Source organism: Aspergillus costaricaensis (assembly GCF_003184835.1).
Source record: "Aspergillus costaricaensis CBS 115574 unplaced genomic scaffold BO79scaffold_4, whole genome shotgun sequence".
NCBI lineage: Eukaryota > Fungi > Ascomycota > Eurotiomycetes > Eurotiales > Aspergillaceae > Aspergillus > Aspergillus costaricensis.
Genome location: NW_020291804.1, coordinates 1,165,664 through 1,192,018, shown reverse-complemented (window position 1 = coordinate 1,192,018; position 26,355 = coordinate 1,165,664). Strand labels below are relative to the sequence as shown.

At 52.2% G+C, this 26,355-nt stretch overlaps 10 protein-coding genes across 10 annotated transcripts; 4 read left to right on the top strand and 6 right to left on the bottom strand.

Moving 5' to 3' along the window:
* Positions 1–317: 317 nt before the first annotated feature.
* BO79DRAFT_166825 (kynurenine--oxoglutarate transaminase) lies at positions 318–2,770 on the bottom strand. Its single transcript, XM_025679339.1, has 10 exons — positions 2,589–2,770; positions 2,088–2,525; positions 1,963–2,031; positions 1,816–1,900; positions 1,656–1,761; positions 1,533–1,605; positions 1,330–1,483; positions 1,261–1,274; positions 786–1,209; positions 318–731 (listed from the first exon to the last, which is right to left on the bottom strand). Exons 2-10 carry the CDS (start codon positions 2,282–2,284, stop codon positions 444–446), a joined length of 1,410 nt encoding a protein of 469 aa, XP_025543709.1. The 5' UTR covers positions 2,285–2,525; positions 2,589–2,770; the 3' UTR covers positions 318–443.
* A 209-nt stretch (positions 2,771–2,979) lies between these two features.
* Positions 2,980–4,944, top strand: BO79DRAFT_166821 (ssDNA-dependent ATPase MGS1). Its single transcript, XM_025679338.1, has one exon. It carries the CDS (start codon positions 3,023–3,025, stop codon positions 4,616–4,618), a length of 1,596 nt encoding a protein of 531 aa, XP_025543708.1. The 5' UTR covers positions 2,980–3,022; the 3' UTR covers positions 4,619–4,944.
* Positions 4,945–5,209: 265 nt separating this feature from the next.
* Positions 5,210–6,573, top strand: cdc31 (putative cell division control protein Cdc31). The gene is made up of 2 exons (XM_025684476.1): positions 5,210–5,710; positions 5,824–6,573. The coding sequence occupies exons 1-2, from the start codon at positions 5,417–5,419 to the stop codon at positions 6,325–6,327; spliced, it is 798 nt and encodes a 265-aa protein (XP_025543707.1). The 5' UTR covers positions 5,210–5,416; the 3' UTR covers positions 6,328–6,573.
* Positions 6,574–6,925: 352 nt separating this feature from the next.
* On the bottom strand, positions 6,926–9,555 carry admB (ADAM family of metalloprotease ADM-B). The gene is made up of 2 exons (XM_025689438.1): positions 9,380–9,555; positions 6,926–9,326 (listed from the first exon to the last, which is right to left on the bottom strand). The coding sequence occupies exons 1-2, from the start codon at positions 9,447–9,449 to the stop codon at positions 7,021–7,023; spliced, it is 2,376 nt and encodes a 791-aa protein (XP_025543706.1). The 5' UTR covers positions 9,450–9,555; the 3' UTR covers positions 6,926–7,020.
* Positions 9,556–10,341: 786 nt separating this feature from the next.
* On the bottom strand, positions 10,342–13,170 carry BO79DRAFT_235416 (putative DNA polymerase iota; the record flags this gene model as incomplete). The annotated part of the gene is made up of 3 exons (XM_025684475.1): positions 10,342–11,937; positions 11,987–12,274; positions 13,165–13,170. The coding sequence occupies 3 exons, from the start codon at positions 13,168–13,170 to the stop codon at positions 10,372–10,374; spliced, it is 1,860 nt and encodes a 619-aa protein (XP_025543705.1). The 3' UTR covers positions 10,342–10,371.
* Positions 13,171–13,652: 482 nt separating this feature from the next.
* Positions 13,653–15,534, top strand: BO79DRAFT_207257 (uncharacterized protein). The gene has a single exon (XM_025682142.1). The coding sequence runs from the start codon at positions 14,110–14,112 to the stop codon at positions 15,298–15,300; it is 1,191 nt and encodes a 396-aa protein (XP_025543704.1). The 5' UTR covers positions 13,653–14,109; the 3' UTR covers positions 15,301–15,534.
* Positions 15,535–16,279: 745 nt separating this feature from the next.
* Positions 16,280–17,375, bottom strand: BO79DRAFT_207256 (class I SAM-dependent methyltransferase). Its single transcript, XM_025682141.1, has 2 exons — positions 17,311–17,375; positions 16,280–17,237 (listed from the first exon to the last, which is right to left on the bottom strand). The coding sequence occupies exon 2, from the start codon at positions 17,124–17,126 to the stop codon at positions 16,386–16,388; it is 741 nt and encodes a 246-aa protein (XP_025543703.1). The 5' UTR covers positions 17,127–17,237; positions 17,311–17,375; the 3' UTR covers positions 16,280–16,385.
* A 120-nt stretch (positions 17,376–17,495) lies between these two features.
* On the top strand, positions 17,496–20,064 carry BO79DRAFT_188558 (uncharacterized protein; the record flags this gene model as incomplete). The annotated part of the gene is made up of 4 exons (XM_025680603.1): positions 17,496–18,441; positions 18,683–19,392; positions 19,476–19,950; positions 20,020–20,064. Exons 1-4 carry the CDS (start codon positions 17,836–17,838, stop codon positions 20,062–20,064), a joined length of 1,836 nt encoding a protein of 611 aa, XP_025543702.1. The 5' UTR covers positions 17,496–17,835.
* Positions 20,065–20,448: 384 nt separating this feature from the next.
* On the bottom strand, positions 20,449–25,084 carry BO79DRAFT_214280 (CHAT domain-containing protein; the record flags this gene model as incomplete). Its single annotated transcript, XM_025683230.1, has 4 exons — positions 20,449–20,467; positions 20,514–21,811; positions 21,944–24,890; positions 24,960–25,084. The coding sequence occupies 4 exons, from the start codon at positions 25,082–25,084 to the stop codon at positions 20,449–20,451; spliced, it is 4,389 nt and encodes a 1,462-aa protein (XP_025543701.1).
* Positions 25,085–25,216: 132 nt separating this feature from the next.
* BO79DRAFT_207254 (uncharacterized protein) lies at positions 25,217–26,199 on the bottom strand. The gene has a single exon (XM_025682140.1). The coding sequence runs from the start codon at positions 26,174–26,176 to the stop codon at positions 25,322–25,324; it is 855 nt and encodes a 284-aa protein (XP_025543700.1). The 5' UTR covers positions 26,177–26,199; the 3' UTR covers positions 25,217–25,321.
* Positions 26,200–26,355: the final 156 nt, after the last annotated feature.

Genomic DNA, 26,355 nt, shown 5'->3' with positions numbered 1-26,355 from the left:
GATGATGATGATGGGAGGATGAGTGGGATGGGATGCTGACGCGATGCTGGTCGTTGCGTTGCGTCTGTTCTACCTGTCTTTCTGTCCAAGTCTCTTTCTTTCGGTTGTCTGCTTGGGTTTGTTGCTCTGGAGCAGGAGATTCGAGGCAAAGACGAGGAGAGAAGGGGGCTCGGATGGATATGTTGTCTTGTCTGTGAGGTGGATATCGTTGTGTAATATGCCTGAGATACGATCATTTAGTTGTGGTAGATGTGGCATGAGTAAAGTGAGAATGTGTAAAATGAAGATACTAAAGATGGATGATGAAATTGAATCCTGTGCCAACCAGCCCTTTTGAAGTCCTCTAATTCTTCCTATATAGTAGTGTTGAACCAGCCGTTGAAGGCAATATCAAGTTCCCGCTCTATGCTAGCCTGTCACATTAATCAAACATGTTGAAACGCTCATGCAATATACTTCTTCAGACCGCGCAGCCTCTCCTTGGCCGTCTCCAGCACGTCGTCGTTCTTGCAGACGGCGAAGCGGAGATAGTCCTCGGCGATGTGCGCATTGGCATCGGTGTAGAACTCGGTGGGAGGGATGGCTGCCACACCGACTTCGTGGATCAGGAACCAGCACAGCTTGAAGTCGCGAGGACGGCTGGCGACGTGAGGAGGGAATGGGTAGTCCTCGGGAAGCTTCACCGAAGACATGTTGGCAAGAACGAAGTAGCCTCCCTCGGGGTCCGAGTACTGCGAGCGATGGTTAATTCATGCTTTGAGAAATATTGGCAATAGGATACTCACGGGGATCTTGAGTTCGTCAAAGACTTCGCAGAAAAGCTCCATCTTCTTCTTCATCTCAGCCCGGCTCTCGTCCCAGAATCCGACCTTGTCGGCCTGCTCGAAGGCAACGGCGGCAGCCTCCTGGAGAGGAGACACACTGCTGTAGCAGATGCGGGTGTGCGCGCCGGCCACGTACTTGATCAAGTGCTCGGGGCCGATGAGGTATCCCACTCGCCAGCCAGTGGCGTAGAAGGCCTTGCCCGCAGAGCCGACGGTGAGAGTGCGCTCGTAGAGCTCAGGAGACAGGGTAGCGATTCTGGTGAAAGGGACGTAGTAGAGGCGGTCGTAGACTTCGTCGGAAAGGATGATCAGGTTGTGCTTCACGCAAATCTCTCCGATGCGCTCCAGCTCAGCGCGCGAGAAGACCTTGCCAACGGGGTTGTGACTGTGTTTGGTCAGTTTTCTGCTTAAAACGGGCATTTATTGAGCCACCTACGGAGAGTTCAGGACCTAAGAGCGGGTTAGTATTATAACATTTTGAACTAGGAGGTAAAGGCAAGCTTACAATCATCTTTGTCTTGTCGTTGATGGTGTTCTCCAACTCCTCAAAATCTATCGTCCACTCGGAGGCGGGGGAAGTCCTCGTCGCGCCATCCTTGGGAGGGTGAAGCGGGACGTAGCGGATCTTTCCACCGGGCATCTCGATGTTGCTAATGTACCTTTGGGGCCGTCAGACGGGTTCGCATGGCAGTAATACAGGTGACTCACTGGTCGAAGAAGGGTTCAAAGATGATCACCTCGTCGCCGGGCTCGATGAAGCCCATGAAGGCACTCAGCATACCTGAACAGTCCGTCAGCTACCAGTCGCGCACACAACTCAGTATGTCCCACCTTCATTTGCACCCGTGGTGATGGTAACCTCGGTGTCCGGGTTGAGAGCCCGGCCAAAGGAAGGCGAGTAGGCGTCGGCGATGGCTTTCTTCAGACGCGGGCGTCCCTAATCGAAGGTGAGCAAATGTTCCGGTATGGGTATGTCGCAGTCCGGTTGTACCTTGGTGGGGGAGTATTGGTTGCAGTCGACACGGTCAAGGGCCTCCTTGGCGGCATCCAGGGCGAACTTGGGAGGGTTGTAGCCACTGCGCAAGTAGAATCATGGTCAGAAACTCCAGTCATCCTGGTTCGGCGATTTAAAACTTACAAGAAACCCTGTCCCATGTTCACGATGGGCTGGACGGGGGAGGCAGCGGCGGCCTCATTGACAATGGACCTGCGATCCGGTCAGACAGTGAGAAGCAGGAAGGTAAGAGTTCGCGCGCATCGCACCAGACATCCTGTCTCTGGCCAGCGACTCTGGCTGCCGGTTTGAAAGGGTCGGGACGAGCCGTGGTGGCCGACATCGCTCGGAAGAGAGACTGGCGGGGTAGTGTGGGAGTGGACGAGGGGCGCAGGAAAACGGCCGGTGAGGGCTGAAACTTGATGGCTCTGGTAGAGAAAATAGCAGCGCGGTGGCCAGAGAACATAGAGGCAGCTGGGCCGAGAAATTGGAGGAGAGCGGGGAGAGGAGAGAAGGGAAAAGAAGAGTGGCTCAAAAAGTAGCGAAGAGAGTCAGATCAGATCCGGGGGAGACAAGAGCGGGACTCGCTTTGGCGGCCGCCAACTATAATTGCGTGCTTTGCTGGGTCGGACAGCGCTGATAAGATACCGTTCCACAAGAGTGGATTGAAGACTGTCTCGACACGAGTTCTCTGTCACATAGAAGATCTAGTGCTTGGAGGAAAAGGGGATTAATTGACTGTCGCCATCCTCCGGCATGTGCATCCCTACCTCAAGTACAGCAATGACAGTAGCAGTGACAGTAGTAGACAGAGATGAGCTCCGATGGGCGCGATAACGATGAGTTCGGAACGGACCTCGGTAGGGAGTGCGCGAATGTCAACTAGACGCTATTAGAGACTGTCGACGAATCAATTGATGCAGTATGAATGAATGCTTTCTTGCTATTGACTGGAGTGATGTTCTGGTTGTAAATCAGACCGAGCATCGGAAGTGACGCATTCAGTTAACTCCTCAGGCACCCAGGCACAACAGACTCCCACTATTCTTAGTCAGCCGGCTTATCGCGCGCGTCGGAAACGCGTTTCACCACTTAATCAGAAAGTGATTTGATAGCTCCATTTCCCATGGCCGCCACTGGGAGCTGCTCTGCACCCAGCTTGCTGGTAGTGTTTCTGTTATAACTCTAATGACTATCCGCCATCATGGTGTCTTGTCCCATTTGCAGCCAGTCCGTCTCCTCCCTAAAGATTAACGACCATATCGATTCCGACTGCCAGAACTTTATCGAAGAGCCGTCCAGCTCGGGCGAGACTCCCGCCACTCAGAAAGCTCCGGTTCCCAGCTTCTTCCAGCCAGCCTCTGCGAAGAAAGCTACTGCCCAGTCTGCTCAAGCAAATGGACAGCGAGATCAGAATGTGACGTCTTCCCCCTTGCGCAACGTCAACGGCAAACGGGCGACACCGCACGATGCCAACTCGTCGGAAGTATACGAGAGATCTGGGCCTAGCCAACCGTCGAGTGAGCCAAAGAAACCCAAGGTTAGCGCCTTGCAAAAGGCTGCACCGTTACCGGAACGCATGCGTCCCCGGACTCTCGATGATGTCTGCGGGCAAGAGCTTGTAGGGCCAAACGGGGTGCTTCGGGGGCTGATCGAGCAAGATCGGGTTCCCAGCATGGTCCTTTGGGGTGGTCCAGGAACAGGGAAAACAACTATTGCTCGCGTGATTGCTTCGATGGTTGGTAGTCGCTTTGTCGAGATTAACAGCACCAGTACGGGGGTTGCCGAGTGCAAGAAGATCTTCTCCGAAGCGAAGAGTGAGCTCAGCCTGACGGGACGGAAGACCATCATCTTCTGTGACGAGATTCATCGATTCTCCAAGTCCCAGCAAGATGTTTTTCTGGGGCCCGTAGAAAGTGGGCAGGTTACCCTCATTGGTGCAACCACAGAGAACCCCTCCTTCAAGGTGCAGAGCGCTCTGCTGTCCCGGTGTCGGACATTCACTCTGTCCAAACTTACAGACGAGGATATCAGATCAATCCTTCATCGGGCACTACGCCTGGAAGGACCGAACTATTCGCCTTCGGAACTGGTCGATGAGGAATTGATTGATTACCTCGCCAAGTTCGCCGATGGGGACGCGCGGACGTCCCTCAATCTTCTTGAGCTCGCCATGGATCTGTCGAAACGGCCTGGAATAAATAAAGACGAAATCAAGCGGTCACTGACGAAGACTCTTGTTTATGACCGGGCCGGGGATCAACACTACGATACCATTTCCGCCTTTCACAAGTCCATCCGGGGGAGCGATCCGGATGCGGCGCTATACTATCTTGCTCGCATGATCCAGTCGGGGGAAGACCCGCTCTATATTGCTCGACGTCTGATTGTGGTCGCGTCAGAAGACATTGGGCTTGCTGACAACAGCATGCTCACGCTAGCCATCTCGACCCACTCGGCCGTGGAAAAGATCGGCCTACCGGAGGCACGGATCAATCTGGCACATGCGACGGTTGCCATGGCACTCTCAAAGAAGAGCACGCGGTCGTACCGCGCCCTGAACAATGCATTTGCTGCGCTAGCAGAGCCCGGCGTTGCTGGGTTACCGGTTCCCATCCATCTGCGCAATGCGCCGACTCGGTTGATGAAGGAGCTCGGATACGGCAAGGAATACAAGTATAATCCTAACTATGTCGATGGGGAGGTTGTCCAGGACTATCTTCCGGAGCAGATTCTGGGACGGAAGTTTTTGGAGGATCGCGATCTAGGGCATCAAGTGGACCCAGATCTTATGAGGTAGACTATTATGTCGCTGTCAATGAGGCAGAACAAACCTGCCAGTGCCATTGACCCACCCTCAGTTATCACACACACACAAGGCCACGCATAGCCAGCCTGTGCCTCATGGCATGAATATGCTTACACAAGACCACCTCGATCGCCTCGAACGTTGGCAGTATGCCAATGCCAGATCTGGGACGTAGGTCCGTCTGCACGGTCAGACGGATACCATCAATATCCATGTAGGGGTATCCAGAAATATCTTGCCCCTGTCCAGGCACGGGGAAGTGCACATCGGGCGATTGGATGTCAGTATGAGTAACCATGGAGGCCAGCAGATACCAGGGGTACATCTAGGAACAGCCTCACACATACTTTCCTACCGAGAACAATAGACCGTGGTAGAAGAAATGGATTTCATGTGATAGACCATAGATTTCTACAATTTAGACTTCTAGTCTACCAAGAAACAAGTACAAAGTAGGATGTTTCAAACCAAACGTGTTCCAGGTTAGCCTCCGCCGCCAATCAAACCGCCGCCTCGCGTCTCCATCGCGTCTCCACCTCCATCTTTCTCTCCTCTTCTCTCCTCCAGCTCTTCATCTCATCGCCCAAAGTCTCCAGATTGTTTACCCACTGCACCACCACCCCCCCCTTACAACCTGTCATTTTAGCCATCGCAAATCCAATCCCACTCTCTCAACTCCTTGCACCAACAACACCCCTCCATTGACTCTCACCCTCCATCCCCCACCGACCGACCGCGGTCGGGGTGCCCTCTCACCGACCTAAACCACACCACCAACAACCAAACACAATGGCTTCCTCACAACCCTTCGGCACGCGCTCCTACGCCTCCGGAAAACTCCCCGATCGATCCATCAACGCCAACGCCCTCCCCTTCAGCGCCTCCTCCTTCTCGCGACACCGCAGTCTCGCCGGCGCGCCCGGCGCTCCCACGGCCGGCGACTTCGCCGACCCCAAAGCCAGCCAACAGGCACCAGGTCCATCGCAAGCACCACCGCAACCACCAATGCATTCACAACCCCAACAAGACACGAATCCCTTGAACCGATTGACAGAGGAGCAACGCGAAGAGATCAACGAAGCTGTAATTACCCCCCTCTCTCCAAGTCACCCCCGTCAAACAACAAACACATACATACATACATACACTGCATCCTAGACGGAACAACACATGACTAACAAGATGATAAAAAACAGTTCACCCTCTTCGACCTCGACCGCGACCGCCACCTCGACTACCACGAACTCCGCGTCGCCTTCCGCGCCCTAGGCTTCACCCTCCCCAAACAAGAGCTCATCTCCCTCCTAACCACCTACGGCGTCCCGCGTCCCCAAGTCCAACAACAGCAACAACAAAACGCCGGCAATCCTCCCCCACCCCAGCAACAACAGAACCGCGCGGCAGCAACTACGAACCCCCAACACCCGAGTAATCTGCTCATGCCACTATCGGCCTTTCAGGCCGTCACGGCGCTGAAGATACTGGAGCGGGATCCGCGCGACGAGATCCTGCGCGCGTTCGAACTCTTCGATGAAGGCGGGAAGGGATACATTGATTTGGAGGATCTGAGGCGCGTGGCCAGGGAATTGGGTGAGACGGGCCTCGAGGAGGAGGAGTTGAGGGCTATGATTGAGGAATTTGATTTGGAGGGTGTTGGGGGTGTTACGCGCGAGGCGTTTGTGGGGATTTGTTGGCAGTGATTTTTATTATACCTCTCTTTCTTTAGTTTTTCCATCATTGGATATGAATGTGGATCGGGTGGAATATCCCGGTTTGGTGGGTAGATGGGAGATGGATGGTTGGTTTATTCTTGTTTACCTGACTGAGTTGTCCTTGGTGTGTCTGTGTTTTCTTGTTCACGTCTAATTATTTACCACTCGTACTCTGCATGGACTGGCGCCAATTGATTTGGGATTTTGACTGTACAATGAAAATAGGATTATCAGGCATTATCAATTACCTTCCTGACTGCTACTACTAGTACTATGCTATGGTCACTGTTACTTACTATACCTAAAAGACGGGAGTAATATATAGTTCGAAGAGTTCATTATACACGGCAAGAATACATACATCAGAACCCCCAACCATACATACCACGGCCCGTCTAATATGGGCAAGAAAGGGAGAGAAGGTAAACGAACAGAAAAAGAAAGAAAGATTGATCGAGCAAAACGTGAACCGACCCCGGGCACTGTATCCATTGATTGTAAGTTTAAAGAAACACCCAGACCCCATATAGAAAAAAGAACAACAATCCAGCACCAAACCAAAACTCTAAAACACGCCTCCACTCCAAGACAAAGAATGTTAAGATCAATTAGTTCAATCAATCAATCGTTACAAAATGCAATGCTAGTGGCTGCAAGAATCATAATGCATACTAAAGTCAATCAAGCGTACCGCCCCTGGGGAGACATGTATTGCGGTACTGGCTGGCCAGCTACACCTGGATAGGGTGGCGGCGGCTCGTTCCCTAATCCTTGATAGCCTCGCGCCGGCCACTGGTTCATGGGCGGCGGCGGGGGAGGTCTAGCGCCGGGCCAGGGTCCGTAGGGCACTGGACGCGGGACGGGTTTGGGGGCGCGGGCTTGACGACAGCGGTTCACGATGCAGGTCATCAGGGCTAGAAGGATGAGGGCACCTACGGCGCAGGCGACACCAATCACTATGCCCTTGTGGTTCTTGATCCAGGATTCGACGTTCTGGCCCTTGCAGTCGCCGTTGCTGCAGTAGCCGCCACTGCCACAGGGAGTGCCGTCGAGGAAGTTTTGGTTGACGCTGTAGCACGTGCCGATCTTCGGGGAGGTGCAGACCAATTCGCAGGAGGAACTAAAGGAGGAACATGCGTAGGTGTCGTTGCTGTGGAGGAGACTGCCCATTACACTGCGGCATTGGTAGTCCCGGCTGGTGCATTGGCCACTCGCGCAGGCGAGTCCCGAGCCACTGCTGCCGCAGCTGGTGCCGTCCTTCTTGAACGAGTCGGTGGGACAAGTGCTGGAGTTGCCGCTGCAAGTCTCTGCAACGTCGCAGTCGCCGCGACTGGCGCGACATACTGTCCCGGCTGAGGAGAATTGGCAGCTTGAACAGCAGCTGTCGTTGGAGTCATCACACACAGCTCCCGACTTGAACTTGCATGTCTTCGCGTCGCAGCAGTTGTTGTCGCCACAGCCATCTTCCCCGCCACAGTCGCAGTCTTCGCCGGACTCGACGATTCCGTTGCCGCACTGGCTACCAGTGTAGGTGGTGACGTCGCGGTTGGCGGAGAGACAACTGGACTTGACGCTGTTGCGGCCCAGGGCTGCGCAAATATTTCCGATAGTGCATTGCGAGAACGAGGTGATGTCTGTGCCAGTTGTGGGGTTCATAATGTATTTTGCGTTGGCATCGCAGGTGCTTGAGGTCAAAGGACAGCACTGAGACGAAGCTTCAAGATCCTGCGCACAGGTCTGAGAGTCACAGTCGTGGACGGCGCCGAAGGTGTGGCCAGATTCATGAGCAAAAATTTGCCAATCCGAGCCGGAAGACCGAACGACAACGTTAGTTCCACTGACCGTACTGGAGCCATCCGAAGAAGCATCGCTATTACAGAGTTGACCCAGCCAGGACAGTCCGACCTCGTTGCCCGTCGCGCAATCGCTCATCAAGGTCCAATAAGCATTGTCGTCCGATTGCTCACCGCGCCACTTGGAGAACAGATCCAGTCGGGAGGTGAGATTTCCGCTAGAGCAGGGCATGTTCCATGCCGTGGCTGCAGGCGGGTTGTCGGGGCACGAGCTGTCGGTGATGGTCAAATTCCGCAGCCCAATCGTAATGTTAAAGGACTTTTCGTAAACATTGGACGCGCTGTTCACAGTACTGATGACCCATTCCTTGGCGGCCGTCTCGTTGTTAAATGAGCCGGTAAAGGAGCAGTCCGTTGCAACGCCAATCAGAGCCACCTGTTTCGTGCTCGGACAGCCCGAAGTATCGCCAATGGTCGACGCCAGATTGACACCACCAGCATTACCGGACACACTTCCGATATCAGACTGGCGCTTGTTGAGTCCAAACAAAGAGTTCAACGACATCGCTCCCCACGCATCCGGTTCCGCCTGGACGTACGGTTGTAGCACAGGGTGGTTGGGGTTGGTGTTGAAGCCGAGCTGATCGGCTTGACACGAGGTTGATCCGAGCGACGACCGCTTCAATTCCGTATGTAGACGCACCATATCCGAATCCCGGTAGAAGATCATATAATCCTTCGCTGAGTCAGGAAGGTCGACATCCACGGGGCGTTTCTTCTCCATGTATGCCGATTTCAGCTGAACGTGATGGTTGTCGCCGTCGACACTGAAGACTCCCTCAAACAGTGGCTCCGAACCATCCTGCTTCAAGTAGATCCGCGCCCATCCGACCGGATCCCACATGCCTTTTCCTCGCCCGAGTAGACTCCTCCCCTTGAAGACCTTGTGCTCATGTCGGGCAATGGGCTCGTGGCGTCGCACGTTCCCGTCGGCGTCGAGGTACTGTACGGATGCGTCTTCTGCCAGAATGTCGTGGTTGGGTTCCAGCTCCAGCTTTATCCGCTGGTGCGTGTCATGAATATTGAAGGTGATGTCAAAATGGTCAAGGTGATCGACCCGCTGCGAGGGCGTCTTGATGGTGGGCTGGTCAAGCGTCGAGACATGACGAATGGCACTTGGAGCTTGTGATCGAGCTGCATTCATTCAAGTTAGAACAGACCCATGCGCCGGATATCGCCGAACTAACCTTGTACACTGGCCCCAAAGAGTGATATAGCACTTGCAATGAAGGGCAGGGAATAGGTTAGAAACCGCATGGCTGTCAGCGAGTGAAGACAGCCGATGGGAGATGTTGAAGGTATGCGCTGAACGAGTGTGCTGGCATCAAAACAACAGCGAGAGATCCGGAAAGTCAGGGTTAGCAGAGCCCTTCGGTCCACAGCATCAGGCAGCGACGAAAAGTGGAAACGAATGAGTTCCCTTTCACGGCTGAATGGGACCCGGTCGAGATCTTGGCTCGGGATCCGGTCATGTATGACGGATCACTCCGGAGATTAAGCTGCACTGGAGGGGGTTTTATTCTTCCCCGGATCGTCGCAGTCTCTCACACCTTCAGAGGAAGTATACTGGAGGTGTGGAGAGGGAGAGAGAGAGAGGGAGAGAGAGCGACGGCGCAACAACCGGAGTGAGCAGTGAGACTCACTTGACGAGGGAGTGAAAGGGATTCTTCCAGTTGGCGAACCAAGGAGGTTTGGCTTGGCTGAAGGCGCAGCCGCCTTGGCGGGCGGGCGGAAATCTGGAATGAATGGCGAGAATCTCCCTCCAAGTAGTAAACAAATACACGTTGGTCCAGAGGGAAACCAAGAGCGAGTTTAATTCAACGAGAGTGAATTGAATTGAGAGAATAGAAGATGATGGATGGGAAAATAAAGTGGAGGGGGTGGAAAAGGCGGAGGATAGTAAGTAGCGAGGGTCTTGAGGAGAGGGATTGACAGGGTCCGGTTCAGGGATTGCAACTGGACCCCGAATCAACAACAACAACAATTCATCGCTTCTCCGCTTTTGGTTGTCGCGGACACCCGCCAAGCCTCCCGGCGCTTACGGATCATCGCTCATTATTCTGTTGTCTTACTATAACTCAAGAGCAATCACCACTCATTCCTGGTGTCAATACTCTTCAACCATGGTGTCATCATTTCCCCCGCAGTTTAGCGCCCGGCAACCCCAAACCATGGTCAGTCAGTCTGGAACCAAATGAAATGCTTCGTGTGCCTCTCGGGCGAAATGTGGAATCATGGCGCCGCAGACGCCACATGCTACACAAGCCATGCCATCTTCACCATCGCTCTCTTCCCATGCAGCTTCCTCCACTTCGTTGTCGGTCACGGCTGCACCGTCTCCACGATGAAGGGGTTCCTGAACGTGAATCATCGTGCCGCTGTTACCCGTAGAGACAGGCACTGGCCCAGAAATGGCCAAGGCATCGTTGCGCCGCGACCCTTGGCTCTGAAACATCTTACCAATATCGCGTCCACTGCTTTGCTTCCGTTCTCCAGCTGCCTCTACCAGATTCGTCACAGCGACATTCATTAACCGCAGGTTCCACCCAGATCTCTCCGGGTGAAGCTTGCGGAACATGGACAGTAGCTGATCTTGTACCAACCGTTCAGCCAGCGCGTCTACACTCTCATCAAGATGAAAGACATAGCCGGGCAGCGGCGCTGACCGAGAAATTCTCCCCCCATGGTAAGCTTGCGCCGCATTGTCTGTGGCAGATCGGGGCCGGGTGGACAGCCGCAGGGTGCGTGGATGTGCGAGCCATCGGATTTTAGATACTGCAACTTGGTTTGCTGCTGTACTGTCAGTCTCCCTGTCCTTCTCTGTCAGATCCGTCCGCATCCGACGAAGTAAGCTCCCTGTGAGCGAGACTAGCTCTCTACGGACGCTGTCGAAACTGTCCAGGCGACCGTAGGAATCTTCAATGCTTATCTGCGTGGGCAATTCTCCTGCCTGGACGACCTCGGTATTGTCTACGCCATGCAGCAGTCCCCAGACCCGCACCCCGATATCTCGGGGTGCCCCTGGACCCCCTAAGATCCGACTGAGCAGGGACGGGCCCATGCCAGGCAACAACCGGATGTCTCTCACAGTCACCTTGTCAGAGTCAGCGGTGTCGTCGGCGGTCACCGCTGGGACTGAGTGAGCGCCTTCATCAGCAAGATAGTGACAGAGTTTCCGCGTCAGTTTGGAGCCGATCCCAGGGATCTTCCTGATTTCGTGCGCATCGAGAAAATTCAGCACATTACTGGGCGCAGCAAGCGTCGGTGTAGTATACGGTGGAAGCAGCGTGGTCTGGTTGTTCGGTTTATGAGTGCTGCCTGCGAGCTTGGCGAGAAGCTTGGACGTAGAGATCCCCACTGTGGCAGTGTACCCTTTCTGCTGCTCCAGTTGACCGCGAAGGTAGCCTGCGAGGTGCGAGGCCACCAGCAGTCGAGTGTAAAGCCAGGCTGATGCGTCTTCGTCAGCTGTCGCAGTCGTCGAGGGCGCAGCGGCAGCGACCGTATTCGAATCAGCTGGGTAAGTGGAGCCACATAATCGGGTGGCATCATAAGTGAAACCCACGGTGGGTTCGTGCCGGTCTAGATGAAAGAATGAATGTTCCAGATCATAGCGATTTAACAGATCGACATTGTAGTTGATCATCTCGGTGACATCCAAGAACAACTGCAGGCGGGTATTAGATGGGATCGCGAAGAAGCTCACTGCAGCCCAGGAACCCGTGGAGAACCACCTCAACGGGCAGTCCTGACAATGAAATCAAGTCTGTAGCAGAGTCGAAACTAGCAATACATACCTCATCAAACCCGAGTCTTTCGACCTTCTCCCCCCAAACGAAGGACCTAATGTAGAGGAATAGATCCTTGGATGCATCGCGAAATCTAGACAGATCTTCACCTAAGACAATGACGACGTCCGGGCAGATCTGTTTGGCCTCTTTGATCAACTGGAGCTTGCGCAACCCGCGCCGGCGGGCCTCATAATTACAGGTGACTACGATCTGTTTCTGCTGGACGGCCAACGGCAGGGTTTTCAGCACCGGCTGCTCCACCTCAAAGACCGAGGCGTAGAAACAATCATAATCCTGTGGGAATTGCAGAGAGGCAGTTAGCTAACGGCCGAATGGAGTCACGTTTCCCGTAGGGTTTTTAAAACGTTATTTTTATTTGAGTGCAGTATGGATCACTATATGGGTAGCGTGACTGACAAAGTGGAGGATGATTCGACGGTCGTCTCTAGATGGTAACACAGCCATGAACTATTATGTAGCATCGACTGAGAGAGAGCCAGTGGGGATCGGATTCCAGGCAGACCTCAACGGAGAGTTGTATTCCGTCTGCTACCTTGTACTTAGTCCCTACTGTGTCCGTAGTAGGGAGGCGAAAAGGATGTTGCGAAAACCTCCGGTGGATAATATTACCGGAATGCAGAGGGCTGGAAATGGGAGCTCAAAAAGGGAATTTGTCCGTCCGCACCTGTCATCAAGTAGCGAGAAGAGATTCGATAGTCAACCAAGATAGATCCATAGATAGTAGGATAGATAGTGCGATGCAACATTCTGTTTAGTGCGAATTGCGGCATCCAGCTGATTGGGCAACAAACCTGCGGCTGGGATGTGGCTGGTGCAGTGGTCACGCTTCGGTCGCTGGGTGGCTGGGGTAAAGCCCATTCAGACTTTCTGGTTGGTTGGACCCTGGCTGACTCAGTAAGTGCGTGACCATGACACTAACCCAAAGGGGTGTTATTTCCCCACAGTCACTCGTGCAGGGACTATCCCATTTTTAGAACACCGCGTCAGCTGCAGTTTTGATTGGTCCGTGCCAGATGCAACTGCCTTACGTAAGGGCGGCACTGTGACGCGCACCTTTTCCCTTTTTCCTGCTCCAGTTCAATTGCTATAAATAACGTCTCTCAACTCGTGCCCGGGAACGACAACCCAGCAATACTCCAACGTGGAAATGAATCAAAACATACACTCATGGTGGATGTGAGTCAACACTAGGCAGATTTCTAGCAGAGACATGGCGGAGATCAGACTGCTGGAGGAATGGATCGGCCGCGTGTCTCGCCCGGGCGTCGATGGCCAGAAGATGGCAGATGGAATGGAGCCGTTGGAAAGATCGGCCATTCTCGATCATCGAAAAACTGGGGCCCGTCGGCGGCGGCGTCAATAGTTGGGTTATAATTAGATGGGGAGCGACTAGCCGGTCGGTGGTCCAGCAGAGGAGCACTGAGACTGTGAAGACATGCCTGAATGGAGATGCTGAGGATACGATGGAGTCCAGCGACTCCATCCAGCCCGGCTTGGATGGTTGGATGGTTGGATGGTTGGATGATAGGATGGCGAAGACTCGTAAATTTAGCACTTTTGATTAACAGTAATTTCTTAATTTCTTAATTTCTTTAATTTCCCTCCCCCGCGGCTAAAAGATAATTTTCATTTTCATTTTCATTTAACCCAGTTTCCTCTTGGACCGACTTTAATCGATCTTCTTCTGCCTATCCTCTGGCTTATCCTCTGGTTCCAACAGTCACTTCTTCAACATTCCAGCAAACCATGAGTCGCAGATCATTCTAAAATAAGGCGACCCTCGTACAAGTGCCCACGTCTCTTGTCTGCTTGGTTCCAGTGCTTGGGATCCCACCTGGTCTTATTTCAGAACCTTATCGTCCCTGGATTTAACGCGCTTGGAGCCGGTTGTTGCACTTCTGCATCTTGAATCACACTCCGGTGCTGTTGGCAAGGCGCTACTGCTTCTGCTTCGTCTTTGCTGCTTCTTGGTGCGGGGCCTTACTGTTGCATCCCCCCAAGACCTCGCTTTCTGATCTCATTTCGTTTATCCTCCTCTCCTTCCTCTCTTCCTCCCTCTTCTTCTTCTTCTACTGCTCCCTCCGCCGTTGTGTTTGGGGGCCTTCGCCATGCTCGCAACCCCCATGACCCCGCAAGCATCCCACCCTTCGTCTTCTTCCTCCAACATGGTCTGCAGTCTGGCTTCGACTGCGACCACCACCACCACCTCCTCCTCTTCATCCTCCTCATCCGCCAGTGCCACACAACAAACTACGATATCATCCCGACCGAAGTTGACTCTTCAAACTTCCTCTCTTCCCCGAACCTTTGGCACATCGTCAACGGGGTTGTCCCTCTCTCTCGCAGCCGGAACGGCATCTCCAACCGTCCGCAATACCTTCAAAAATGCCTACGAGGTCACCGGCCCTTCATCCGCCACTGCCTCTCCGTCATCCAAACACCCATCCAACCAACGTTTCAGCAAACCATCCTCTCCATTTACCACACACAACCCATACCAACTCCCACTGGGGGTGAAGAGTATCTTGCGAAACTCGCCGCTCGAGCCGACCTGCCGCCGACGGGCTGGATCGGTGGCCACTACCGGGCCGAATGGTGGACCGAGCGCGCGCCGCGTCTTCTTTCCCGCGAAGAAGCAGGTCAGCTATCGCAATCCCTTAGAAGAGGAAATTCAGACCGTGCACTACACGGCACGCCACTCTGATTTACACGATGAACCCGAGCCTGCACTCCAACCTCAACCTCAACCTCAACCTCAGCAACCAGAGGTGACCTCATCAGATGAGGACTCGGATTCAAACGCCAGCGGGTGTCCCTCAGATTCCAGCACTTCCGAAGATGAGCCCGAGGCCGGCTTAGGGAAGAAGACATCGTCTCCCATTAAACGGAAGAAGCGCAAACATTCCAATGCCGAGAGGCAAGTCCGGGCAGTGGCCTTGATGGACGGAATCGCGGGACCCAGCAACCCAGGCAGCCTGACACCGCAAACGCCGCGCAGGAAGCGAGCTAAACGTCGCTGTGAATGGCGATGGACCCTGGGACCGTTAGAGAATCGTGACAAACTGCTTCATCCCGTCCAGGATGAGACGGGCTCAACATCATCCGTGTCCCAGCCTGAAACGACACCACACGAGTCCGAAACGGAGACCCCGTCCTCTGACCCTCCGCTATCCAGCGCCAGTACCACACTCTACCACTCCAGCCCCAGTTCATCTGTCTCGTCGGATGTGGAAACGGAAAATGACGAGTGGCAGACGCACACCACCCACGAACTTGAATGCGCACATGCCGATCAATGACGATAACCCATGCTTGGTTACGAACCCCCTTGCATTGATGATCATGAATTATGCATATAGACGGCAGATGAACCACAGCATACCCCATCCTACTTTCAGACATATTGCTAGATAGCTATTATTGATTTGGGATTTTCTTTTCTTTTCTTTTTCTGGTCGGGAAGCTCTACCTTGAATGTCAGGACATTCATGCCATTTACATTCACCGACCAGTCAACTTTTTACACTTCTGCCTACTTTCTTTATAAATATTTTCATAACTTCTTCCAATAATATATATATTTATATGCATGTGAATGCAACTTCTGACCAGATGATCACATGGCTACATTCCACAATCACCCGTGTAATGCTTGTGCTACGTGCCTGCCGTATGTTCATGCAGCTCCATGCTTCATACAAATCATAAATACGACGGTCGATCTCTGACGCATTCCCCATCCTATGCTTAATATAGCAACAATAATAACATGCGGAGACCCCATCATATTAACTTTCGTTGATCGTCATTGCGTCATAATATCCAACTAATCTATCTAGTAATAGTTGCATCGACTTGCAGATCATCCTTTAGATAGATCTTATGATGCCAGCCAGCCAACCCTCAGACTTTCAAGAGAAAGAAGAAAGAAAATAAAAGAAAATAAAAGATCAAAGATAAATAGCTCATAGGCTATTGCCAACTCGGTCAGAGCTGCAGACTGTTTGTCGAGCCAGGACAGAAATGTAATAGCCATGAGCTCGAAGGTGTCGCCTTCTCTTCTCTCGCATATTATGATAATGAATTCTATATTGTTGACAGGAAATCCAAGAAAAAAATTAAGTCTATGGGTGACAGATATCCAAGGGCAAATCAAAGACTAGAAATGGTAACAATCCGCGAACAAGAGAAACCACGTGTAGCACCTGACCTGCTAAGCAGCAGCAGCGGGCCGCTCCATCATCTTTCCCTACATACTTTCTCCAAAACTTTGAACCTCCATTCTCGATTATTCCCCCAAGGCGATCTCTAGTATCCTTCAAAATGCATACGTTTTAGATAGGTCCAACCTGCATAGGTTCAATCGAAAGGTGAACGAATGCTGTCATGGCTGACGTTCATGCGGATCTGCGCAGTACGACAGGGACTGTTTTCTTCGAGCCATTAGCAGAATGCTGCGCATTTCGAGATCTACCTCGATGTCCCGCCAATTGCCCCCCGACGTAACAAAGGCGCGCCATTTTTCGTCGCCCTCGATCATATCTCGCATGAGAGTGTCCACGCAGTCGCCACATCCGCCCTCTTTAACTGATAAAGATTCAGGATGTGCCTTGCGCCATTCATGGACCATACTCAATGTCCGTATCAGGGTCTCCAGACTACCAAGGGTCTGTGATGCACGCATTTTTATAGCTCCTGGCGTGTTGGAGACGCCAGGCGCATCATCATCGGCAGGAATACTCACCAACCTTGTAAGGTCGGTCCAGTTAGCAAAGTCCCGGCATTCAACGGGATACATCCATTCATTGTTGAACACTGATATCCCTGGTTGAGGCCAGTACGGTACCAGATCCTCAAAAAAGAACTTTTGCACGGCCCGATTAACCTGCGGGCGTCCCATTACAACGTAATGGCCCCAGTTCCAGAAAACAACGGTACCCCCCGGCCGGACTATCCTTGTCATCTCTTTCCAGAGCGGCTCAGGGTCGAACCAATGTGCTGCTTGACAGGCGATCACCAGATCAACCGTCTTCGATGCAATGAAGGGGAGAGACTCTGCATTGGACTGGTTATATTGAACATTACTGACGTCCGATTTCTGAGCTCTTGCTGCTTGCTTCAACATGCCTTCGGAGGAATCAACTCCAATAACAGATTTGAAATGGGTGGCCAGCGCGCGAGCCACAGCCCCGTGGCCAGTGCCCAGGTCGACACATAGTTCGCGGGGAGACTGATGGTAGGTTAAAACAGTGTCGTACAGAGCCTGGGGAGGGGAAGGGCGATATGCAGCATATGCTGAACAGTCATAGCCTTCATCCCTTGCGGAGCGGAAATAGGCTCATCAGTATGTCGGAAATTATAGACATCAGGGGAAAAACTCACGAGAAACTGGCCATTGGTTAGACGTGATGTAACCTTTCGCAGATTATATTATCAAACTTGAGTCTTCCCTTTTGATCCTGTCACCGAGGGCTAGAAGTGATTTATATACTAACTCATGGCGTGGATATCGCTCCGCCATACCTTCCTACGGCTCTTATGCTTAAAGTATGCAGCAATGTGCGCAAGCCTCATGAGATAACACGACTGTTCCACATACCCAGTTGCCATGACAATTCCACTTTTCTTTTAACATTTCTAGCTGGATCTGGTCCAATAAAGGTCCTTATCTGAAACAGTAGGATTCCCGAGTGACGTTGCATTTCGGCCTCTTCCGCGGCGATATCTTTCCACGGATGCCACAAACTGTCTCAGCCTTACTGGAACTCATTTCCGCTTAGGGAATATATTGATGTCACAGACTTCGGCTAAGACCGAGGATTCAAGCCCGACATATGTTTATTATGTGGACCACGCCTTTCGAATGGCGGATGTGTATCGCGATCAGTTCAATTATCTTTCAGACTCCCGTGGCTATCATCATGCTGTTGCAGACCTTTGGAATAGGACCAGATACAGTGGGAAAGGATGGATCGAGAGACTCAACTACATGCCCCCAAAATGATCGGCAAACCTCGAGACATCTTAGCATGACAGGACCCCTACTAGGAAACTCCATATCGCCCAATCGGCGACGAGCGCTCTTTGAGACAACTAAACGAGTACTCGCCAGTGCGATAAACGATGGGATAGCCTGCGCAACCCTTGAGTCATGTAACAGCACCAGTCTGTTGTTGTGCTTACGCAGTCCCGGAGGAGCCATGGCCAGTGATGAAGACGCTTGGATCATGTGCGGTATGCGAGCTGACGCATATACCGAAACAGACGGTGGCAGGTTTCTTGGGTTTGTGCGGGCGGACGATCTCCTGGAGCCTGTGCTAAGCCGGAACCTCAACGGCGAGATATCAGAGGAGCTTGACCCTGGTGTGATTTGTCGCGTTATCTGCCGCTGGCGTTCTCGCCAAGATGAAGAACACGCGGTAGAGACGCTTGTAAAGGAGGTACGGAATTCTGCAAACAATCAAGGTGAACCAACAACTATGTTCAACCTAAACGATTCAAAGATAAGAACTAATGCTGAGACAGAGAAATGGTTGGATATGGCCAGTACTCTGCCAATCCTACATCTTAAGTCTTCACTATGTGACTGGGAGCAATCAGTCGTATCTGGACATCCTACACATCCGGTACTACAACAACATTTCCCTCACCTTGCCCTACCTACTCGCCTTAGACTTGAAGTTAACCTTATCGAAGTTACACCGAGCCTGCCTTGCCCAGTCACCCCTAGATCCCATCATGCCCGATGATATCCCTTATCTACTAGAGCCCGAACTATCATTCCTCTGCGTTCCGAAGTCAGACATGAAAGTCTTCGGACCATTCCAGTCACTTCTGGACCCACTCTTAACGTCTCTTGGGATTCCCAAGCCTGATGATACAATCAATGAGATCGTCATACCGTGTTTCAGTCGCCAACTCCCAGCTATCACGCCACTATTCCCGAAAGCACGCATTCTGAGGGCTGTCCAAAACCGTTGCCGAGCACAACTCTCCATGCGGACTGTCTCTATGATGCCAGACGTAGGCGGCTCCCCGTTGCACCTGAAGCTATCACTGAAATGTCAGATCACATCTCGTCTGAGGACCATATCCCCCGATGCTGCAGCTTTGGCACCCGCAGTGGGGAAGATTCTTCAAAGTTTACTTCCCCAGGATTTATGGATATTTGAAGAAGCAGCTTCCGTTACAGGTGCCCAGGAAGACTTCGATAAAGCCTGCCAATTAACATGCATTATTAGAAAGAGCCCAGAAAAACGAGCGGCGGACATCGGGGAGACACTCATCCCCGTTGCGGGACTATTGCGGAGACCTTTCAACGATGATCGAACGTACATGGAGATTATATTTGGTCTTGATGACTTGAAGGGAAAACAAGCCTGGTTCAGAAAGTAAGTAGTAATGATACTATACCCTTTTTGTATATGAGTAATCTCTATTCATCTTGAACGAAAAATGACCAATTAAACAAAAGATACCTCACCAAATTGTTCTCCCTCATTTTCCCCCCTATGATCCGCCACGGAATCTACTTCGAAGCTCATAGCCAAAATATCCTCGTCCGCGTGAACCTCACAAGCAAGGAGATAAGCGGGTTCGCGCTTCGCGACTTTGACGGAATCGGAATCCATTATCCTACGTTTCTTCGCCATCCCAACAACAAGAATGCCCTCAAAGAAATACCTCCCGGTGCACGTACTCTTACTAATAACTTACCTAGAATGTGGCAGTTGGTGCATCATGCCCTTCTCCAGGTACATGTGGGTCACCTCTTATACATGTTGGGATTAGAATCGAAGGGCGGATGGCGTATTGTGCGTGAAGAACTCGAGAGGGCGCTGAACCCTTCCGGAGATCCAGATGGTCGGGCATTGTATGACTACTGGTTAAAAGAGACGATGTTGTCTAAGTGTTTTCTGGAGATGCGGTTGCGGGATGCGTATGCGAAGGTATGTTTTGTATTTTTCTTCTCTTCGTGGGATCTCGAGTGATGGATGTGTCGCTGACGGATATAACAGAAATATGAGAGGGAAATGCCGAATATTCTCCTCCGCGACGTTTGAGTTTGTTGCTGAGTAGTACGAGGGACACTAGTAACATAATGGTGGAGGGATAACCAGGTCATGAATAGTTGTACGATAATGAAATCTCACGTAATAGTAATCATAATGGGCAACCACTTCTCTTCAATTACTTGCCGTCTTCCTACTTACCCCTGGGATCACTGTTCAGTCCATTCAGCGAAGAATTCACCTCAACCATGATAGTGGTAGTGGTATTGTCGGTAGTAAGAAGTGAAAACAGTCTGCACACCAAGTTAGTAGGCATTAGGTAGGAGGGCATTTGTACCATCATATGCTGTATGGTTAGTAGTAAGATATTGTTGTTTATATGATATACCATGATACATCAGTGCTATTTACAGTTCTCCCATCTCCCATAACAAACTAGATGAAAGCCCCCAAGCTAGCGAGGATTAAGTCAAATAGACATAACCCTGGAATCAACTTACTAGGCACCGACATGAATGAACGTCGCCCAAGACAAGGGATCCCTATTCTTCTGTTTGACCTCACCCACAGCACGATGAAGCGCCGTCGCTACAATCCTCCCATCATCTCCGTCCCACTTTGATTCCGGCGCCAACAGATACTCCACTAAATTCTTGTAGAACCCCTCCGCAACGGAAATTGCTGCTCGATCATTCGCCTCCCATAATGACCCGATTACATGCGGGAACCCCAGTAACTGGAAGGTGCCGGCCAGGTGGATTGCCTCATCGATGAGCGAATCACTGGCGTTCTCTGCCGTCGAGCAAGCCGATAGATAAGCTATCTGTGCACGGGGATGAGAGACGTTTGTTAGTTCATTGATAGTCAGAAGCTCTGCAGGAGCTTGTCCATCGGCTCCGTGGACCGGAGCAGGTCCGAGGAATAAACCGCCTGCCGCGGGCTCTAGTGGGTTTGCGTGGCCGTGACAGGCGAAGTGAACCAGGTGATAGGCCGCTATAGCTTCGCAGACTGCTCGTTTGCTCGGGTTGGAGAGAATTGTTGGATGTGGGATGAGTGGGCGGACGGTTTGCGAGATAGCGGCGAGCTCTGCGGTTGTGTTAAGGGCTGCTTTTCCGGGCGTTTCGGGCATTTCAATCATGAGAAGTTGCGGGTTCACTTCCAGATGACGGTTGCGACTGATCTCGCGCGCGTGCTGGAGGGCTTTGATGGTAGGGGTGTAGCTTGATATGACGAAATCGGAGGTGCTTGGACCCTGGGGTTGGCCTGCTGCGTGCAGGGGTGCTAGGCCCATATAGCCGGTGCATAGCCACCATACGCGTGGTAGGTCTGAGTTAGTGGCATGACCGGGATTGAGATACCCTAGGTGTGAGAGGACCGGTTGGACAGCTATCTCCCATATCCAATGTAGGATGCGTTGGAGCTCTCGTCTGCGGCGGGATCGCGAGCTGGGCTTTCCGCTGGACAGCTTGTTACTGCCCACGAGCTTCCGCATATTGCGGACAAGGTCGGCATAGTGAAGATTAACGAGGTCGATTGCGTCGACACCCTTGGAGGTGAGGATTAGGGCGTCGCTGCGATGCTCAGTGACGTTGAACGAGATGATTGGTCCGCGTAAGGCAAGCTGCAAGAGCTCTGCTTCCTCCGCGGGCAGGAGAAACCGCTCAAATCCAGGAATCTGGCGGATTGTGGTCTCCATCTTCTCCAACTGCTGAGAGCTCTCACGGTGTTGGGCGAGTTTGGAGCTCATGCTCTGCGACGAGGTTGACGGGGATGATGAAATTACTAGATCGCTGAATTTCTGCACAAATGCGTTATCACGCAAGCTGATATATTGAGCATACAGCATACCCTGATATTAGCGCAGTCGGGAGATATCGCTGTGTAAGTCGATTGTCAATCCTGCAATCACCCCACGGCCTCCTTCAAGTACGTGGAGGGCAGCCCCCGGGGTTCCACCGGCATTGAGAACTGCGGAGGCGGCGAGACTCGAGAACCCAGTCAAACGCTGGATAATCCGCTGCTGGTCTTCGCGTGGGAGCCACCGAAGAACCAACTTGGGTAGCAATTCCATGACAGCTGTCGACAACCTGGACGCACTGACCCAGTTCTTTCGCTGAATTTGGCAGTGGAAAGCCCGCTGACCGGCTTCTACGCGGTCTAGAAGTACCGCGTGTGGAGCGTTCAGAGCTTCCTGAAAGTATTGCAGCGCTCGGTCGAAATCTGCATTAGATGTCTCGGAGGCGGCTCGTTTGGCGCGAGCTATGTATTGCTGACCGTGGGTGTCAAGGATCACAGCCCTGTGCGGATGACTGAAGGGAATATTTGCGACTGCTAGCGCACTGGAATCAATTGCCTGGCCGATAACCTCTTCTCTCCCGATATGCTGGTATTGCATCATTAGGAGCCGGCCCAGGCCATGAAGTACCTCCGCCCTTCTCGACCCCTCGCCTGTGATCAATTGGACTGCTTCTCGAAAAGCCCGTATGCCACGGTCGACGTCAGCCGCAGAGTCGGTCTGCTGCGCAATATGCCCATACAGAACACCCGCAGTCTGTAAGATGCGAATTCGGACAGGGTACTCTGGAGGCAACCAGTCCAGAGTTTCGGTAACTTGGACAAGAGTCTGTCTGACAGCTTCGAGATCTCCCCTTCGCTCGAAACTCATAGAGGCCAGCTCCCCAAGCCCCGTCAGTATCTCACAGTAACCCTCCGAGTGCGACGGGCTTTGCTCCAGAGCATCTCTGGCTAAGCTGATAGCTTCGTCTAGGTCAGACGCCACTGTGGTTCGCTGGTGCCTCAATCCCAAAAGCCGTGCAAGACCGTGAACAACAAGAGGGCGCTTATAATGCTGCAGAGGCATACTATCAACGGCACTCCGCGCCAGATCAATTGCGGCAGATAGATGGCTTTCCATACCTGAGGCCTCATAACGAGCGACGTGGAGCAATGCAAGATGGTATCTTATTCTTGGTCTTTTCCAATGCAGGCTGGGCGCACATTCAAGCGACCTCTCCATGTATCTGATGGCATCTGTGATTAAATCACCAGAAAGCTGTGCCAGAAGTTTCCCTAGCCGATAGTATATCAAGAATCGAAGGGATTTATATTCATTCTCCAGCAGATCCTTCGCAGTAATCAGATAATGAAGGTGCTCACCGCAATCGAATGACGATGAATATAGCCGACGACAAAGCCCAATTAGTTTACATCGACTGAAAAAGTCCTTGGGAGTGGCTAGGGCACCTTCGAGACCGATCTGTGTCTGGGTTAGCGTTGCCGTTGCCGCCTCCCGGTCAACCAGGGATTCTGTCCTGTCAAATTGCGCAAGCTGGAGGCTAGCAAGGCGAACAAGAAGTCCCTGTTGATGTACATCATTGGCAGGTATACGGGCCAAAACTTCCTTGTGTGCAGCTATTGCTGCTGATCTATCTCCGCTTCGCCGAGCCTCAGTCTTTAGCATTGCGCAATGCTGGTCCCATAAAGCGAACACGGAAGGATGGTATTTCGGCAAAAGAGCAATTGCATTTTTTGTGAACCGGGTAGCTTCATCTAAGTCGATGAAATTGCTGGTAAAGAGAAATCTCTGCCACATTAGCTCTCCTAGAACACCCTGCAATCGAGACTGAGGAAGCCACCGGCCACCTGGGACGATGGCATCTTGAGCGGTGGAAATACCAGTGCCGAGATCTTCCAGATCGCCGGTTGCAAAATGTCTAGTCTTCAGAGCTATCCCAAGGGTATATGTTATCTCAATCTGAGAAGGATGCGTCGGGGGAGCTAGATTCCGGGCGCGATTAAGAACGGAGATCGCCTCGTTGAGGTCCGCTATCCGGTCTGATCGCTCGAAAGATTTGATCATCAACTCTCCCACAAGGGCAAAGGCTTTGGCTTTGCAGGGGTGTCCCTCCGCCGCCATTTCGACTGCCAGGTTGGCCCACATGACTGCCTCGTCTTTCGCAGATTGGTGGTCCTGTTCCCACAGGAGTCGGGCCAGCAACTGTAACCAGTCGGCTCTATCAAGCCAGCTGAGGCTTCTCGATGTTGATAGTACCTTGCGGGCTATTGAAATGCCTTCGTCACGGTCAGAGGAAATCTTGAACTGCTGGTAGATCGCGTAAAGAGTGGTAGCTAGAGTCCATTCACGCGGAGACTTCAGATCCGCCGAGGAGCGAGTCTTGATATCAGTGATACCGCGTCGGAGCGCCTGTATGTCACCGAAAACATGATACAGCATCGAATGCATGTCCAACCACATAAAGACCGCAGGGCTGTCCAGTAATCGCGGTCTACCGTTGTAGAGGTCCTGCATGAGACCGAGAGCTTCACGCAAGTCGATTACAGCCCCAGAAGCGCCATATCTCGCCGCCAGACACATTGCCAGCGTTTCAGTTGTCCGGATTTCCGGGAGAATTGCTTCGTACAAGTGCAGACGCAGGTCCAAGATGCCCTCGTCCAGAGTCTCTAAATCAATCAGCTGCTCATTGAACATGAGGCGAAGGATGCCCGCCCAGGCAGCTTTTGACGTCTCCTTAAAGTATTTCACATCAAACCTCCGACCAGGGATCTCGCGCTCTATTGCGTCATGGAGGATATTCTCCGCCTCGTACAGATCTGCGACGGATTGAGACAGCCGATATCGTGACGCAAGCAGATCACAGAAATTTACATAGTAACTTGACAGGAACCCTCCCCGCAGCTCTTCATACGGGTTCTTTGCGATAATGGCGCGGAATCGAGTGATCTCTGCGTCGAGTTCATCCCGCGAGAGTGGTGGTGGGGAGTTTCTGCGCCGGCTGGATGCTGCATTGCTGGTGGTTCGGGCTTTCGCGTCTCGGCTAAGCCTTCGTAGATGCTGAAAGGAGCGATCCCAGATTGTACTGTTGCAGATGAGCAATTGCTTCCATCGGTCGTTGTCAAAGGTCACATCTTATGGAAGGCGACCTTACGAGTTACGGCCTTTTTGTTGTTCTTTCTCTTTCTCTTCCTCTTCCTCTTTTTGTCGTCGTTCTTCCCTTTGAAGCGAATTGGATATCGTGTTATTATTTGTGGTAGCTCCAGAAGCGTGGGCCATTTGAACATGTAATACTGGATGGAGGGAGGTGATGGAGGTGAAGTGGAAGTAAAAATGGAAAAGGGGCGAAGGTGATGGTTTAAGTACAAAAGGGATCCAACCCGTGTTCAGCCTTGCATTAGCCTGAGAGGTGTTTACCCTAACAGTATGTAGACTGTGGTTATTGCTTGTTCCCAGCCCGCTAGACTACGACTCGGAACTATCATCAACTTCAATGCTTTACTCTACACTTCTTAGCTAGCAATCATCATCCTCATCCTCATCTTCTTCTTTCTCTTCATCGTCCCCGAGGAAATTAACCTCCATCGTCTCCGTCTCGCTAGTTTCGCCCGCATCGTCAAGATCCACCTCCACGCCTTCACTCTCATCGTTCTGGATCGTTCGATTACCCGACACCATAATCCACGCCGTATTTCTCTCCAGCCGTGCTCGATCCACATTCCCTGGCTCAAAGAATCGCAATCGAACTCTCTTCAACCTCAGCGCCAAAATCTGCTCCCCTGTGGCCGAGTACTGATGGCTCACTCCGGACCCTCTCTCTCTGTTCCCGCCAACGCGAACACCACCACCCAGTGCCTGAAGACCGGAATCCAAGATATTATCGGGGACAGAGATATCCACCGTCCGTTTAACTTGATCATTCCGGTCGATCGACGCTGTTGAGTCGACCACGGTCCTGATTCCGACCACAAAGTATATGCGGTGCCGGTTACCCTCCTCAATCTGATGTTGGATCCACGCACGCACGGCGGGGCTCGTGCATGCGCGCTCGAAAACTTGCATCGGTTGGCGCAGGGTGTATAGGTAGCTCTGTTTGGCGAGGACGTGGGTCTCTGTCGACTGTGCGGAGAGTGAGGATGCGCCTACGAGTCGGGCAATGAGAACTTCGAGGCGGGAGGCTTGGTGGCTACAGACTGAGAGGGTGACATTGTCGGTGCACGATACCGATAATTCGTGCTCGGAGAGGGAGATGGTATCGTTCAAGATGTCGAGATCAAGGTCGGTGACATTTGGGATGAACGAGCCGAGGCTGATGTCGGCGGGAGTAATGAGGGTGTCACGGAGGACCCAGCGCTGCGAGTGCGACTTCATTTCACTTTTTGTAGATATTTCCGCTTTCCTGGGTTACAATATTCTACGACTACCCGGTATTTAGAGGGGGCGATTCATATCCTCTATGAATCGTGACGGCTGAATTTTCGTCATGCTCACAGCCCCATCCGCAGTTGCATCCTGCACCACCACGTCGGCATCCGATTGGAGGCTAGTAT